Genomic DNA, 14,174 nt, shown 5'->3' with positions numbered 1-14,174 from the left:
ACACGGCGGCATAGAAAACGAAAATGAATTCATAATTAGATGACACCATCCGTGCGTAAATAATAATTTTTGCCAGTTTTTCCTTACGCGGCTCACTCTGCTAGTTAGTTAAAACGCGCGAATGAGTTTTCTTGAGTTTTCTTCCCTCCGCTTTTCCATTGTCAGCGAAAAACTCGGCTCCTGTCGAAGTTTTATATTTAGCCAGCCCAGCAGCCGGCGGCTCCGCGGGTTGAGGCTGAGCAAGTTTTTATCCAATCGCTGCCCCGGAATACCCTGCCACATGCGGGTATATCAGATATATGAGCTGTGTACAAGAAAATGTAACACTTATTATTAATATTGCTGGTGATCAGTTGTAGTTCTAAACTATGCAAGAATATGGTTGATTTTATAGTTAAAGAATCACTATACCACCAAGTACCAAGTTAAGTGACTTAATCTAGAATATTATGATTAGTCTGCAAACATGACACCTCATAGTTGGGAAGCTCATAGCTCGCAGGCAGCCAGGATAAGGTGCTGGCATTTCGCTTTTGGCCAAGTTAGCACTGCCATTGGTATCAGCTCGATGGCATCATCTTCGCTCCTAGTTCGGCTGCTCATCTCATTCTCATTCTCATCTCAGCTCAGCTCTCCTTGGAGCCCGGCTCCATTTTGCTGGGTTCTGTTCCGTTTGTTTCTTTATCGCGCATTTGCCAAGTGGCAAAGTTTTCTCGTTATAAGTTTTGTAGCCTTTGTGTGTCTCTCGCGCAGCTCGCAGTTCGCAGCTCGCAGTTTGCAGCTTTTTGCTTTTTAGCGAGCCGAACGCGATGCGAGCAAACTTTCGATATTCCTTGAAAAGTTTATGGCCCAGCGACGAACCAGTCGCAAGTTGCCGAAAAAATACAAAAAATACAAATAATGGCGGGGTATTCCCACCGCCACCGCCGACTCCATGTACCAACCCAATCGAGAGTTGGCAAACAAAAAAATTATATTATTTTATTGTTGTTTGGCTGGCGCGCATAACTTTATGCCAAACACTTCGCTCTCTGTGCGATTCGCATTATGCCAGCGAAAGTTCTGCGAACTGAAATCGGAGTTGGGCAAATCGAGGAAATGGAAATGGGAGCCTTCGGCTGCTCCATAACTTTTGGCTCCATTTGCCGCCGAATTTGGGAAGTGTCGCTGCCAGAATCGGCAGCAGTCTCGTGACAGATAAGGAAAACTATTTTCATATTCATATGCAACTGGCAAGTGCACTTTAAACTCTTGCAAATGAGCAGCTTGGCTCAATGCAGTTTCTGTTGGCTGTCAAAAGTTTGTTCTCGTCTGCCGATAAATGTAAGCCAAAGAATGGTTTTCTTTTATGATATAGATACCACAAGCTTACAGCAAATGTATTAAATTAAAGTCTAATTAATTCTGCAATATTTTACTATTTTTTATGTAAAAAACAAAAGCATAAAGCGCTTTCGGAAACTAAAAACATTCAATAATTCTGTGTCACTTATTGAATTTCATTTTTTTTTAAATACACATATTTGGAATAAAAGTGCTCGTAAACAATATTCATCTCATTATTGTGTGCGCCACGGCCCACTGCATTTCATATGGCCTTAATGGATCTTCCTGCCGTCGACCAAAAGCGGATGCAGTGCATCAGCCATGAGCTGATTTCGAGCATATTGTCGGTGCTTCGGCCCGACCAGCCATAAGTTTGTAATGGCAAATTAAAATGGCATTTTTGTCACATGGCTGGCAATTAATATGCAATCGGCGATAAATAATAAACAATAATTAAGAACTTATTATGGGCAGCAGTGTGTGGCTGGCAGTGGAGGAGTAGTGGAGTGGAGTGGGTGTGGTTGTGGGAGATTTATGCAGGAACTAATTTTCAAGGTCATTAGAATGCTCACCCAAGTGGGCGGTGGGTTCCACTAGGAACCACTGACACTGAGCATCCTATTGTTTGGCTAATGCTTATTGATAATCGCAGACAATGGACTAGCCAGCCCACCGTCATTGTTGTTCGAGCGTAACCCATAAATACTCAGGGGCAGTCAAAACAATTGGATGCGAAGGGGACATGGGGGGCGGGGGGCGGCTCTTATAGGGGGGATCTGTCGCCTTAGTCGAGACAATAAACAAGGCGAATCAACGCAATCGATAGGCACTTTGATTTCGGGCAGTCACTCTAACCCACTAGCCACTGCCCACTGCCACGCCCCTCGCCGGGACGACAACTACACATTTATTGTCCTTTTTCAGTGGGGGAGGGGAGTGGGGAGGCAGGAGGGGGAGGGCGTGCAGCAAATGGCATAACTTCCGCTTTCGCTTGACTGCTGCAAAATTCACGGAAATTATCAATAAATATGCGAGGCCCGACCCGTAAAATGAATGAAACTGGCAAATTTTTCGCCATATCTCACCCGATGATTTTTATGTGCAGCACGGCGCACACAATCCAATGTCCTGTTGTCCTGCTGTCCTGCTGTCCTCTCGTCCTGTGCCATCGAATGTCCAGTTTTGTGCTGGCCATAACGGAAGCATCATTATCATAAATTATCATTTTGTAGGAATTGCATCCGCTGCGAGCCAGAAAAACCGAGCAATAACAACAGAAACGACGACAATTTCAATTGCCGGCATCTCTTCCTCAATATCGCCCCGCCCCGCCCCCTTTTTTTTGGTCCACCCCATCGTCCGTCTCGCTCCCACGCCGCCACTTTGCCTCGGACATGCGAATGGGCAAAATACTATTCTAGTTTAATTTATGGCCGACCGTTGTGGCCATGATTCCATAATTTTGGCTTTTTTACCACACGAAAAGCTGCTTCATGTTCAACAATTTAATGGGACTTTTAATTGATTTCGGTTTATCAAAGAGTTAAATGTAAAGGTAATTATTCACTAGTACTTATATTTTCTTACTGCCAGAAGTCTACATATGTAATCAAAGCTTATTAACTAAATAAATCATTCGTAGTGATTGGAGGATTGTATTGTACGTATTATTTTCTCAGATATTTCGATTTGAGATCAGCTCTCGAGTCACGTCTTCGCATGGCAGCAGGAACGTGATTGAGGCTATATACTCATCAGTTTCTGATCAGCCGATGAATCACACAGCTTCAAGATCGATTTTAAACCGAATACCAACACGTCGAGAGTTACTCCTTATACACGCTTCCTAGTTAGCATTGTCTGAAAAGCCTTTGTGTTTCAAATAGTCAAACACTCATTATTAAGAAAGTGACCTAAGATCTAATTGAACTTGAGACATGGAGGCTTACACAGAGAATGTACATGAGTCGAAAATGAATACGTATCACACAGCTCTACGATTAGGAATAATCTGCGTCAACTGGGGTGCTCTCGTCATAATCTGAACTGGCCGATGTGGCGGATTGATCGGCGTTGTCCTTGATATAGATGGCGGAAAGGCGACAGGCGATGAGGAAGAGTATGTAGGCGATGTAGAGCACGATGGCCACCAAGACGGAGTCATCTCTGACCAGGAACGCGAAGCTGTGGTACGCGATCAGCACGTGGGAGATGACCAAAGTGGCTACACTGACAAAGAAGAAACCAACAGCCACATCCTGCCAATACCACCACGACAGCAGCGTGTTCATAATTTCTATGCAGAATGTCAGTACGAATAGCATTCCTCCCACGACGGCCAGCTTGAAGGGGTTCATATAAAATCCAGTGCAAATTAGAAAAAGACAAATGAACAGCGTGATGGCGAGACACAGAAGAGCCACAACTATCACCGCAATGGACCAGAGTAGACGCCACTTCATAAGGAAACTTGCAGCTCCCACTGTCAGCAGTTCGTAGCACACGATGATGGCGACATAGTTGCAGGGCCTCCAGTACTTCAGCGGCTCAATCAAATGGATGCACAGCAGCATCACGAAGGCCGCGAAGAAGCACCCGATGGTGTACACCACGGCACCCTTGGCAAACAGACACAAGATCATCCACTGCGGAATGGCGCCCAGCAGACAGATTCCAAAAGTGAGCAGGGTCCACGCAATAAACTTGCCCAGCCCAATGCCATTAAGGTTCTCATTCTCCGCCATGGTGCGATTTGAAAGCGCTTTCGATAGACAGCCAATGGAAAGCCAACAGCTTGCATGTAGAAATTTGGTACATAGCTATACAAAATATTACTAAAATATTACTAGTGTCCTCACAAACATTTGAGGTAATGCTCGAAACAACTGGGATAGCTGTAAATAAAACTTTCAGATAGTTATTATCTAAACAAACTTTTAATCAAATAAAATGCTTTTAGTGCACTAATTTTATTTTCTTTCAGAAATTAATTAAAATTCTTGTTCCGTTTGACCCATACTCGTATGTAAATTTTCAGCATTATCGACTGGCACTCTATTCCTTATAGAGACTGCTCAATTCAATCGTGCTTTCCAATTTGGCAGCCTCACCGAGCAAATCTAATATGTGGCAGCCGCAAAAGTGCCGACTCTGCCACACCTCTTGAGGACTTATTCCCCATCGTTTTTGGGCCATCAATTTGAGGCCCACTCAGCCTCAATCCTCCGTCGGAGAAGAAAACAAAAAATGAAATCAGAGAGCCGAAGCCCGAGAAGCGCTACATAAATGAGAAAAAAAAGAAAGAAATGAAAATGTCGCATAAGCCGGCGCAGGACATACTGCAAGGACACTTGAGGCTCAGCAGCGGCCGAAAGTCCTTTGAAGTTGGATAAAAACTCGAGTCCTGTGGGTGGGCCAGTATGTCGCCAAGGAAATACACGTACAAAAAACACAGATCGCTGATGGGCGGAGTGAGGGGGAAATCAATCTGCGACTGCCAATGGTAAGGATATGAGAGTCTCTATAATACTATACAATAACAACTACCAGGGAGCGACCTCAGAGTCCAGGAAAAAAGCACGCTTACAGTCGCCGTCAAAATAATAGTAATCTACAAATAATTAATCTCTTATAACAAACTAGCACCAAAAATGCACACTTTTAACTTTTAAATGATGTGCATGATGTCTGATATATTCATCAATAATATTTGTAATAACTTTAAAATACTTTGATTTTATCTCCTCAGCTGCACACACATGTATGGGCAGCATAATGAAATAAAAATAAGAGAAAATGTTTGGCTGGGAAATTGAATTGAAAATGACCACATTGAAACACACACGAATCGAGAGCTGTGGAAAACCAATCAAATAAGGGAGGCAGCAGCACCAACCGATGCTGTACTTCACCTGTCGTCGATTTCGTTCTTAATTTTAATTGAAATTTGTACAAAATCATTTTTCCCTCTCTGCTGTTGTTGCCCGCGTGCTTCCTTACGTATAATTACAAGCGATTAAAATCTGTGGAAATTTATTAAATTCCATAAATCAGCACTGCTGCTGAATGTCCCCCCGCGTTCGTTCGTCGGTCATTCCCTTGACAATTATAAATTGTGCGTTCGTTGCCAGGCGCAGAAAACTCTGTGAAACCCTCGCCGAAAGGGACGACGAAATTGCTTAACCACAAAATGTCACTTCACCCGTTTGCCCCGCCTGACTGACAATGACCATTTCCATTTTTTAACGTTCCTGATTATGTAATTATCTGGGCTGGGGTCTTGGGTCTGCGTACCTCACAGCTTCATCCACCCAAATAAAAGTATGCGGCCACCCCATCTCGAAAGTTAAGATTGCACATCAGTTCAGCGCGCAGTTACTGCGGCAACCTGTTTACATCGGTGTGACAAGGAGACCACAAATCCATATGCCAATTAGTGGTTTCAGGCCAACTGATTGCATTGTCTGATACACCTTTGTTTACAGGGTCACATGAACAGAGAAAATCAAATTCAAAGGAAGTAAGGAGCGTAGTTATGGAAGGGTTTGTAAAGTCTATCATGGCAAACAAACATATTGAAATCAGAGATCCCAAATACTCGAAACAGATAAAGTCCCATGTTTCCAAATCAATAAATATACATTACACAATATTACCTAGACCAATTATTGCCAACATTCATCACGACAAATTGCAATGCCCGGCAATTGAGACCCACAAGAAAAAACATGAAAACCAAATAATACAAATAAAAGAAGGTAAACCTACCACAGACAGCAGTTAAATGATGCTACTTGCGCGATAAGAACGAAAAAAAAAACATCCTCCTCCAAAATCAGAACGACCCCAAGAGCGTTATTTGTTTGGTGCGTTGTCCAAAACAATTTCCTTCCTTAATCACGAGCCAACTGAGGGGGGAAAAGCGGCCAAAAATGCATTTATCTGACCAAGGGTCGAAAAAAACGGAGGAGAAAAAAGTGTATATATCTCGAAAAACACAGGCAAAAATTCAATTCAATTTATGCAATATAATTATATTAATGAAATCACAATAACATCAGTATTCTTTAGAGCATTGTCTCTACTAATATTTCTATGCTTTTATTTATTTATTTTTTAAAACCATAAGTATATGTAGCAATCAGAACTTTTTCTCACTCTGTAAATATATGGAAAACGCGGGGACAACGCTTCTAATTGTAAAAGATAAAATAAAAAAGAATTCGAGCCAACAAACTTCGGGCTGCTCGACATTTCTCGTTAGAGCCCGGCAACAAACAAAATAAAAAAAAAGCGGCGAAGATAAATGACAGGCAACTTTTGGGAATGGGTGCCGTGGATTTTGGATTGGACTAAAGAATGGGATTGGGAACGAGTCCCAAAGTGTGCTCCTGTGTGTGTGCGTGTCCGTGTGTCTGTGTCCGTGTGCCTATGTGTGTGGGTGAAGACATTTCCTGGCAACTGTAGCATACTTTCGAGTGTCTTTGGGCTTTCAGCACATTCTATGTGTGCCAACAGCTTGTCGAGTGGTTCAGTCCGCCTTTCCCGCTTTTTAGGGGTTTAGGTTTAGGGGTTTCTCTTCTCTTCTCTTCTCCACTCTTCTCTTCTCTTCTGTTTTTTTTTCTGGTTTTTTTGCTATTTGTCCTATCGATGTCGCCATAAGTTGCACAAACCCCTTCAGATGTCCGCCTGCCACAATTTCCCCATCGCTCTCTGCTTGACCAAGTGCAAAATGTCAAGTTTCCCCGCTTGCTTTTCTCGCTTTGATGTACGTCTGGATCTGGATCTGGATCTGAGTGTATGTAAATACGTGTAGCTTATCGTATCGACTGCCCCGTAGTGTGTTTTAATCGAAAACCTAGCCACCCTAACCTAGGCCAAATAATCTGGCTTAAAGCTGATTATTCATCCTAATGGGGGGAGCTGACTTATCTGCGATCTTCTGTGAGCCGTGTGATTAATTGAACTGTTTTGATTTGCTCGTCATATGTCTGCATTTCGTTTGACAATAAATCTATTGTTTGCGAACCCGGATTCTAAAGATTGTAGTCAGGTGCATATTTAAATTTACCCATTGAAAAGGTCGATTAATAAAAAATATACAACGCTGATGAATTTCCTTAGATTTATAAACAATATTAGTATTATTTTTCGCTGATGCGACAGTTTATCTCAAATTCCATCTACCGAGGGGTAAAACGCATAAATAATCATTGGAAACGATCCATATCAAAACCACAACCAACTGAGCATTTTCTCATGGCAAATTATCGAAGATTAACGATAATTAAATTTATTGTTGGCATATACGAGTACAACCCCCATCGATTCCGAATCTCCAGCCAACATCATTAGTCTGTGGCAAACAAATCACCACAGGGACTTCTTCGTGGTAGGGGTGTCTTGTATTTACAAAACTAGGGTCACTGAGGTAATGTGTCATTTGCCTTCTTAAATCTAACTGCAAGCTAATAATTATACAATTGCTCAAAATTATTTAAGGCCGCTGCACTTCGAGGACAAATGCGGGCAAAATAAAGGCAAATATCGTTTCATTCCTCCCCAAAACTTATGCATAAATCTGATCTAATTAAAGCCATTCAATCTATCACTGAACTTGACCTCCATTTGAGTATGCGGGTCGTACACCTATTCTATGGCATGTAAATCTGTATATTGGTTTTCACATCCTTTTTGTTCATAAGTTGAATTCCTTGAGTTGGGCTGTTTAGGGGCGACCCACAGGAAGGGCAATTTTATTGGATTTTATTTTTATTGTCCTACATAAATGTATTTATTTATGGCATTGCTTGCTATATTTTTTTTCTTGTGGGCACATTGATATTTGACAGTTATTGTGGTAACCGGAAACGCCCAGTTTTCTGGTTGTTTTTTATGGAATGCAATTTTTTGGGTTGTTATTTGTTTTTTCTGGTTGGTTTTTTTTTGTAAGTGTGTGCCAAAAAGGCAAAGGAATTAACATAAAGATTTTGATAGTGAACTTTTCACTTGTAAAAGATATATATTTGAGTATTTGTTGCAATATAATTAAATAATAATATACCAAATTGGAATTAAAAAGAATAAATTAAAATACAGCACTTTGCTTTAGTATGTTTTACTATTTACATGACCAAAAGTTCATAAAGTAATCGAAATGAGCTGGCTAATAAATACATTTTTTGCAGGACTTCAGGTCGATGAAGCTCGTCGACTGCTCCACGGGTCAAGGATATTAAATCGTGTACAACACCCTCGTAAACAGCTCCCTCCACCACTCCATCCCCCCTCACCCCCTCGAACTGCTCCTGCCCGAAAGCCAAGTAGTCGTAAAAAATCAGGGAGCGCACGTGTCCATTTTTTTCGTCCTTTTCAGGACTCTTGGCCGCTTGCATGTCCAGGAGGGAGATGCGTGAATAATTTTGCTGCAGGACCTTTGGTCACGCTGTGAATCAATCTTGCGGGCACAGGAAGTAAACAACAGCTCCCGAATCCCGAATACCGAATTCCGAATCCCGAATCAGTGAGCCGGGGCATTAATGAATGCAATTTCGAAATATTTTACGAGCCAGTTGGCCGGCCGGACATTCGAAGCTTGAATATTCTTAAAGCCGCCCCGATGTCCGCAACAAAATGGAGCAGCTCCATTTGTCTGGGGTGGTTTTGTTTTTTCCTCTTTTCTGGGGGGCGAAGGGCAAACTATTAGCGTTTAGTGCGCATGTTTAAGGACGAAAGCCCCGCCAACAGGGAGCTGAGCAAACAGCAACACTTCAAAGTGGTTGCAACCCTGAGTAACTTTTTCTCCCTTCCATTTCTGTGTTTTTCTGCCGCTGCTCCAGCCGCGCGTCCTTTTTTGCGCCATTTGTATTGGCATTTGGCAGCGCGTGCTCCAATAAGAACAAAAGGATTCCCTCACACCCATACACACACCCACACCCACGCCCATCGCCGTCCTGCGTCCTCCAATTTTGTTTGTTTGGTTTCTCGTTCCTTCTTTTTTTGGTTATTTTTTGGTTTTTTTGGGTACTTCCGAGTCGGGAGGCCAGGACCCGCAGACATGGCCAAAGGTTATTGGAATGGCAATGCGAAGTGGCTTCCTGAAGGGGATCCCCCATTAATCACCCGACGCCTCTTTAAACATCCCATTTTCACAGTTTCAATTTATTAACTATGATTTTTTATTGCTGCATACTGCTTTTTTCATACTTGGCGTTGCTGCTTAAGCTTATGAATATGGGAGGGTCTTAAAGACACAAAGGTTTGTCATTACTAAGATAAATTGCTTTCGTCGGTCACCTGATTTATATGTACTATTATATTGTTTTAAAGGCTTAAGTCCGTCTTATTGATTACTTAAGTATAGTTTACGCTGAGTCAGACACTCATGCTCATTACATCCTGTTTATTATTTACAATGAGTTCTTGGCACAGGTATCAGGAATTGAAAAATTTCAACATCTGTGTAATTTTATTGGAAAATCATTTGATTTTTAGATAAACTAGTTCAAAAAACGAAATATAATTGTTACACTTTTAAGGAGCTCTTTAGTACTGAACCAATTGAATCCCACTTTTTATATACATAGTAAGTCAAATAAAATATTTATTTTTATAACCCACCGGGATAGGCGCACCAAAAACATATCAATCCCTCCCAATTTGCATAGCCCACAAGAAGCCACCCACAAGTAACACCCAGTGCCACCGCAGAGGGCAGAAGATGCGAAACCACAGCAACAACTTATCGCCCTCCTCATCTGGTTCGTGAATGAATCTGTCATATTATTTCGGCTATGATGCTGACAACAACAACGGCTGTATCCTCGTTTATAGCCTCGAAAAATCCCCCTGTGTGCAATATTTATCATGTCACATAATATTTTTCTGGCATTTGCACGTCACCCCCGCCCGGCACTCCCCGTCCCCAGATTGTTGGCCTTACCAAACTCCCCCGAAATTCTGGCTTAAGCAGCTGATACGCACACACACACGCATAGGAAGGTCCTGGCATCACAACCCCTTTGCTAGCCAAACGATGTGGGCGGCGGCGGGCCGGAGTTTTGGGGGCGGGGCAGCGGTTGCTTGCCAGCCATCAATTGCAGCCATCATCCACCGACGACAGGGCGTCTGACTGCCTGATATCACTGGGAAACTCCGAGCGCACAATGCACCGAGAAAAAATGAGTAATTTTATATATTAAATATTTATGATAAAGGATCAAAACCAAAGAAATATCATACCATATCATATAAATACCATATTATACCTAGAAATATCATAGTCTCTGAGAAATAGGATTTTAATATTATATACAAATTTATTTAAATATATTTCCTTTCATTTAAATTGTGTTATAGTTGTTTGTACAGATTGTATTCAGATAGTATTATATATTTCAATAAGTATTTTCCATGTAGTAGCTAACATATTATCTTCTTAACAAATGATAACAACAACAAAATAAGCACAGATTTATTTTGAACTATTAAAGGGTTTTATTTGCAGTGTGGCACAACCCGAATCGGGAACTCCTGCCACTCCTTGCTGCTCATTGAATTTTCTGCTGATTTCATTTCGACTTCTTTTGCTCCGCTGGGAACGAACTTAAAGTGGGTGGGAGTGGGTGGATTTTGGTGGGTGGGCGGCAGGAAGGAGTGGGTGGGTTTGGGGTGGCTGATTGTTGTTGCGCCAGCTTCTGTTTTGCCTGTAAATATTTTTGGCAATTGTCGCTTTCCCCCCGCTCCGATTTCCCCAGAGGGCAAATTAATGATGTCTTTCCTCTTGGTGCCGGTCCCAAAATGGAAATTACTTATAAATTGCTCTAGGCCTGCTTGTTCGTGTTGTTTTTGTTTTCTCACACTATTTAGGCATAATTATTAACCCAATCAGGATGGCAAAAAAAGGTGCCTGTAAAGTTATCATTAATATTATTTAAATAGACAATGATTTAAGTAAATCTCCTCTCATTCGACAATATACTCCCAAAATCTTACTAGTCTACTTACTAACTTGAAATGAAAGATAGAATATTCTACTTCTTAAAGCCAAGTTATGTCTCTGTGATGCGGTGGAAATAAGATAGTCTTAGAATAGTACAATTATGAAATAGATGAATGCAACGACTTCACTTAGTTTCAGCTCTAGACAAGGGAATTAATTCCCGCAGTTAGGTTGGGTTTGGGTTGGTAAACTACGGTTAACTTCCAGGATCTTATTCATGGCTAACTCTGAATGCGCCGCCTTGTCGTCCAAGTGTCCGCCACTCAGCAGTTGCCCTCAGAATTTTCATCCATCAACACCTGAGCAGAAAGGCAGAACCCAAACCCAATCCACCCAGCTGGCCAAATCCAAGGCGGAATGGCGCCGAGTGGCGAGGACGTCGCTTGAGGACACGGATGTGGACGAGGATGAGGACGAGGATGAGGGCGAGGATGTCGGACCGCACTTGAGGCGCTCCAGAGAAGCGGAAGGAGCGGAAGAAGGAGCGGCAGCTGGCCAAGTACCGCGCCGCCATCATCGACATCAGCGGCGTCGTCCTTCCTCGCAACACTCTCAATTAAAATGTCCTCGCTTGGTAAGCGTGAGCGTTCAAGAGGCCATGAAAACTCCTTATTACACGGTGTCAGCCGACCAGCCACACTGAAAACGTTTCTATGTTTTATTTAGCAAAAAAAGGAAGGATTATTGGTAGAAAATGTAAAAGAAATCTACCAACTTGGAAAGTTATAAATGAAATAAGTTAGGTGTCTCACTTTAAATGGGGCAGATACTCTAAACTAAACAATAACTAGAAAATTATTAAAAATTCTATTGACATTTGGATAACATAATATAACATAACATAATATAAATATAAACAAATGATGTCTTAAATGTTTTAAGTGGTGTTAGAATAATTTATGTATTTATACGTTAGGAGCGCAATTTAAAGTCTCTGAAAAGGATTTGAACAAATTTCTTGATTTACTTTATATATAAATTTCCTTTTTTTTAGTGCAACCCGCACCATAGTCCCGAATCCGCTGCTAACCCGAACTCGCGAGGGTTCTTGGCACCTACGTGTTAATAACGCGAAATGCAGTGAAATTTTTGTATTTTCAAGCACGCACTCGAGTGTGCCACGCCTCGCAGTCCTTGCCGCCCCCTCACCCCTCACAACCCAACGCCCACCTCCCAGTCGACTTGAAACAGAAACCCTCAACGGGGCAAAAGTAGAAAATAAAAATTGCTGCAAAGCAGAAATCATTGAGTGAGTTGGCAACACTCGGTGTCCCAAAAGGAGATTCCTTGCTGCAAATGAGGGGGTAGTTTTGTGTTTTCGGCGTAGGGGATGGCGACTAAAAAACACTTTAAAGAAAGCCAAAAATGTGTTTTAATTTTCTGTTTCTTTTTTTTTATTTGGCTGAAATCCGAAACACTTCAAATATTTGGCGAGAAGAAAGCCAAGCCAAAATGCTGGGACAAGTTGACGCCAAGCGAGGCGAATGCCACGAAATGGACATGGGAAATTTTAAACCCACTTGCCAGCTGCCTAAAGGGCAGCACTTAAGAGGACCTCCCCAACTTTGCCCTCAGTCCGTGTTTACTTTTGCAATATTGACACGAGAATGTTTACACAAAAATACAAATCGCGACCATGCCTTCGCTATCACAAAAAAGTTGAAACTCTCTAGGGATCTTCAATGCCCTTCATTTGAGTTCAAACTATTAGAAAATGAAGTAGATTACTTCTTGAATTGGTAACTTATGTTAAAGTTATCTTGAATGCAATTAAGAGTTTTAGGTGCTCATATAAAGATACATACATATAAAGATACAAATGAAGTGCATATTAACATATACATACATATATCTATTTGTGATATCTGGATTTTCATATCAATTGAATGTTTTCAACAAAAGTATTTTATTTCTGAACTTCCAAACAGTGCTCCCATCTTCGGTGCGACCCAGTTGGGCAAGCATTCTTGTGTATTTTCGTGTATTTTTGTGTCTTGTGTTGTGTCTGCTTGTCGTCTACAATTTCCACATGTGGCTTTTCCTTGAAAGGCTTTCTGCTCGGGAAAACTTTTGCGCTGCAGCTGGAGGGCACTAATAAACGTCAGACGCGTGTCAGAACGCGTCCTTTGTAGACTGACACCTCCACGGCTGATTTGATCCAAACTTTGGCGAACTTCGAGAGCGACGGGGCTCCAGGTGAACACAGGAACACATGAACACAGGAACGGATGAACAGGTGAACAGGATGTACTTGGCCACTGTGTGGCTGTCACCTTCGATTGGACAAATCGGTTAAGTTAGCCGTGGGAAGTGCCGAACTGCTGCGGTTCAAGTGGCTCAGAGTGAAGGAGGCACAATTGGTAACAAAGTATTGGGAAGTTATTAACACAGTGTGCCCATCGAAACTTACTAACTATAGAAATCTATTTCAATCGAAAAATACTTGGATTTATATGCAATCTCAAGCTAATAAAATATTTGTAAAACATATAAGCTCTTTGCTTGAGAGATGTAGTAATTATATTGATTATTTGACCATGTCAGCGCCACACTTTGCAGATTAAAGCGATTCCATCTTGTAGCTACACTACACAGCATAAATACATTTTAATCAGCAAACACACACGCGCAGAAGTAAATCCTTTCGGCTAATACAATTTAACTGATAACTTAACTAAATCAAATCGAATCACTTCACCCGACCGACCGAGAACACCCACTGAAAAGTGTCGACCTTTTTCATTTTTTTTTGCCTTGTGGTTGTGGCGCGACTTAATTCCAAGTCCCCTGTTTTTCTCGAACTCGGAGCAGAGCTGTGAGTCTAGAACTGGAAACTTATGTCAGTGGC

The 14,174-nt window shown here is 41.8% G+C and overlaps 1 protein-coding gene across 1 annotated transcript; it reads right to left on the bottom strand.

The window, feature by feature from the left end:
• Positions 1-3,097: 3,097 nt before the first annotated feature.
• Positions 3,098-4,195, bottom strand: LOC122626405. The gene has a single exon (XM_043806653.1). It carries the CDS (start codon positions 4,068-4,070, stop codon positions 3,327-3,329), a length of 744 nt encoding a protein of 247 aa, XP_043662588.1. The 5' UTR covers positions 4,071-4,195; the 3' UTR covers positions 3,098-3,326.
• Between the last annotated feature and the right edge of the window lie 9,979 nt (positions 4,196-14,174).

The sequence above is a fragment of the Drosophila teissieri genome, chromosome 2L (assembly GCF_016746235.2).
Source record: "Drosophila teissieri strain GT53w chromosome 2L, Prin_Dtei_1.1, whole genome shotgun sequence".
In the NCBI taxonomy this organism is placed as follows: domain Eukaryota; kingdom Metazoa; phylum Arthropoda; class Insecta; order Diptera; family Drosophilidae; genus Drosophila; species Drosophila teissieri.
This window is presented reverse-complemented; position numbering and strand designations above follow the sequence as displayed.

Coding starts and splice junctions, on each gene's coding strand:
- LOC122626405 (XM_043806653.1), bottom strand. CDS start 4,070: ATGGCGGAGAATGAGAACCTTAATGGCATTGGGCTGGGCAAGTTTATT.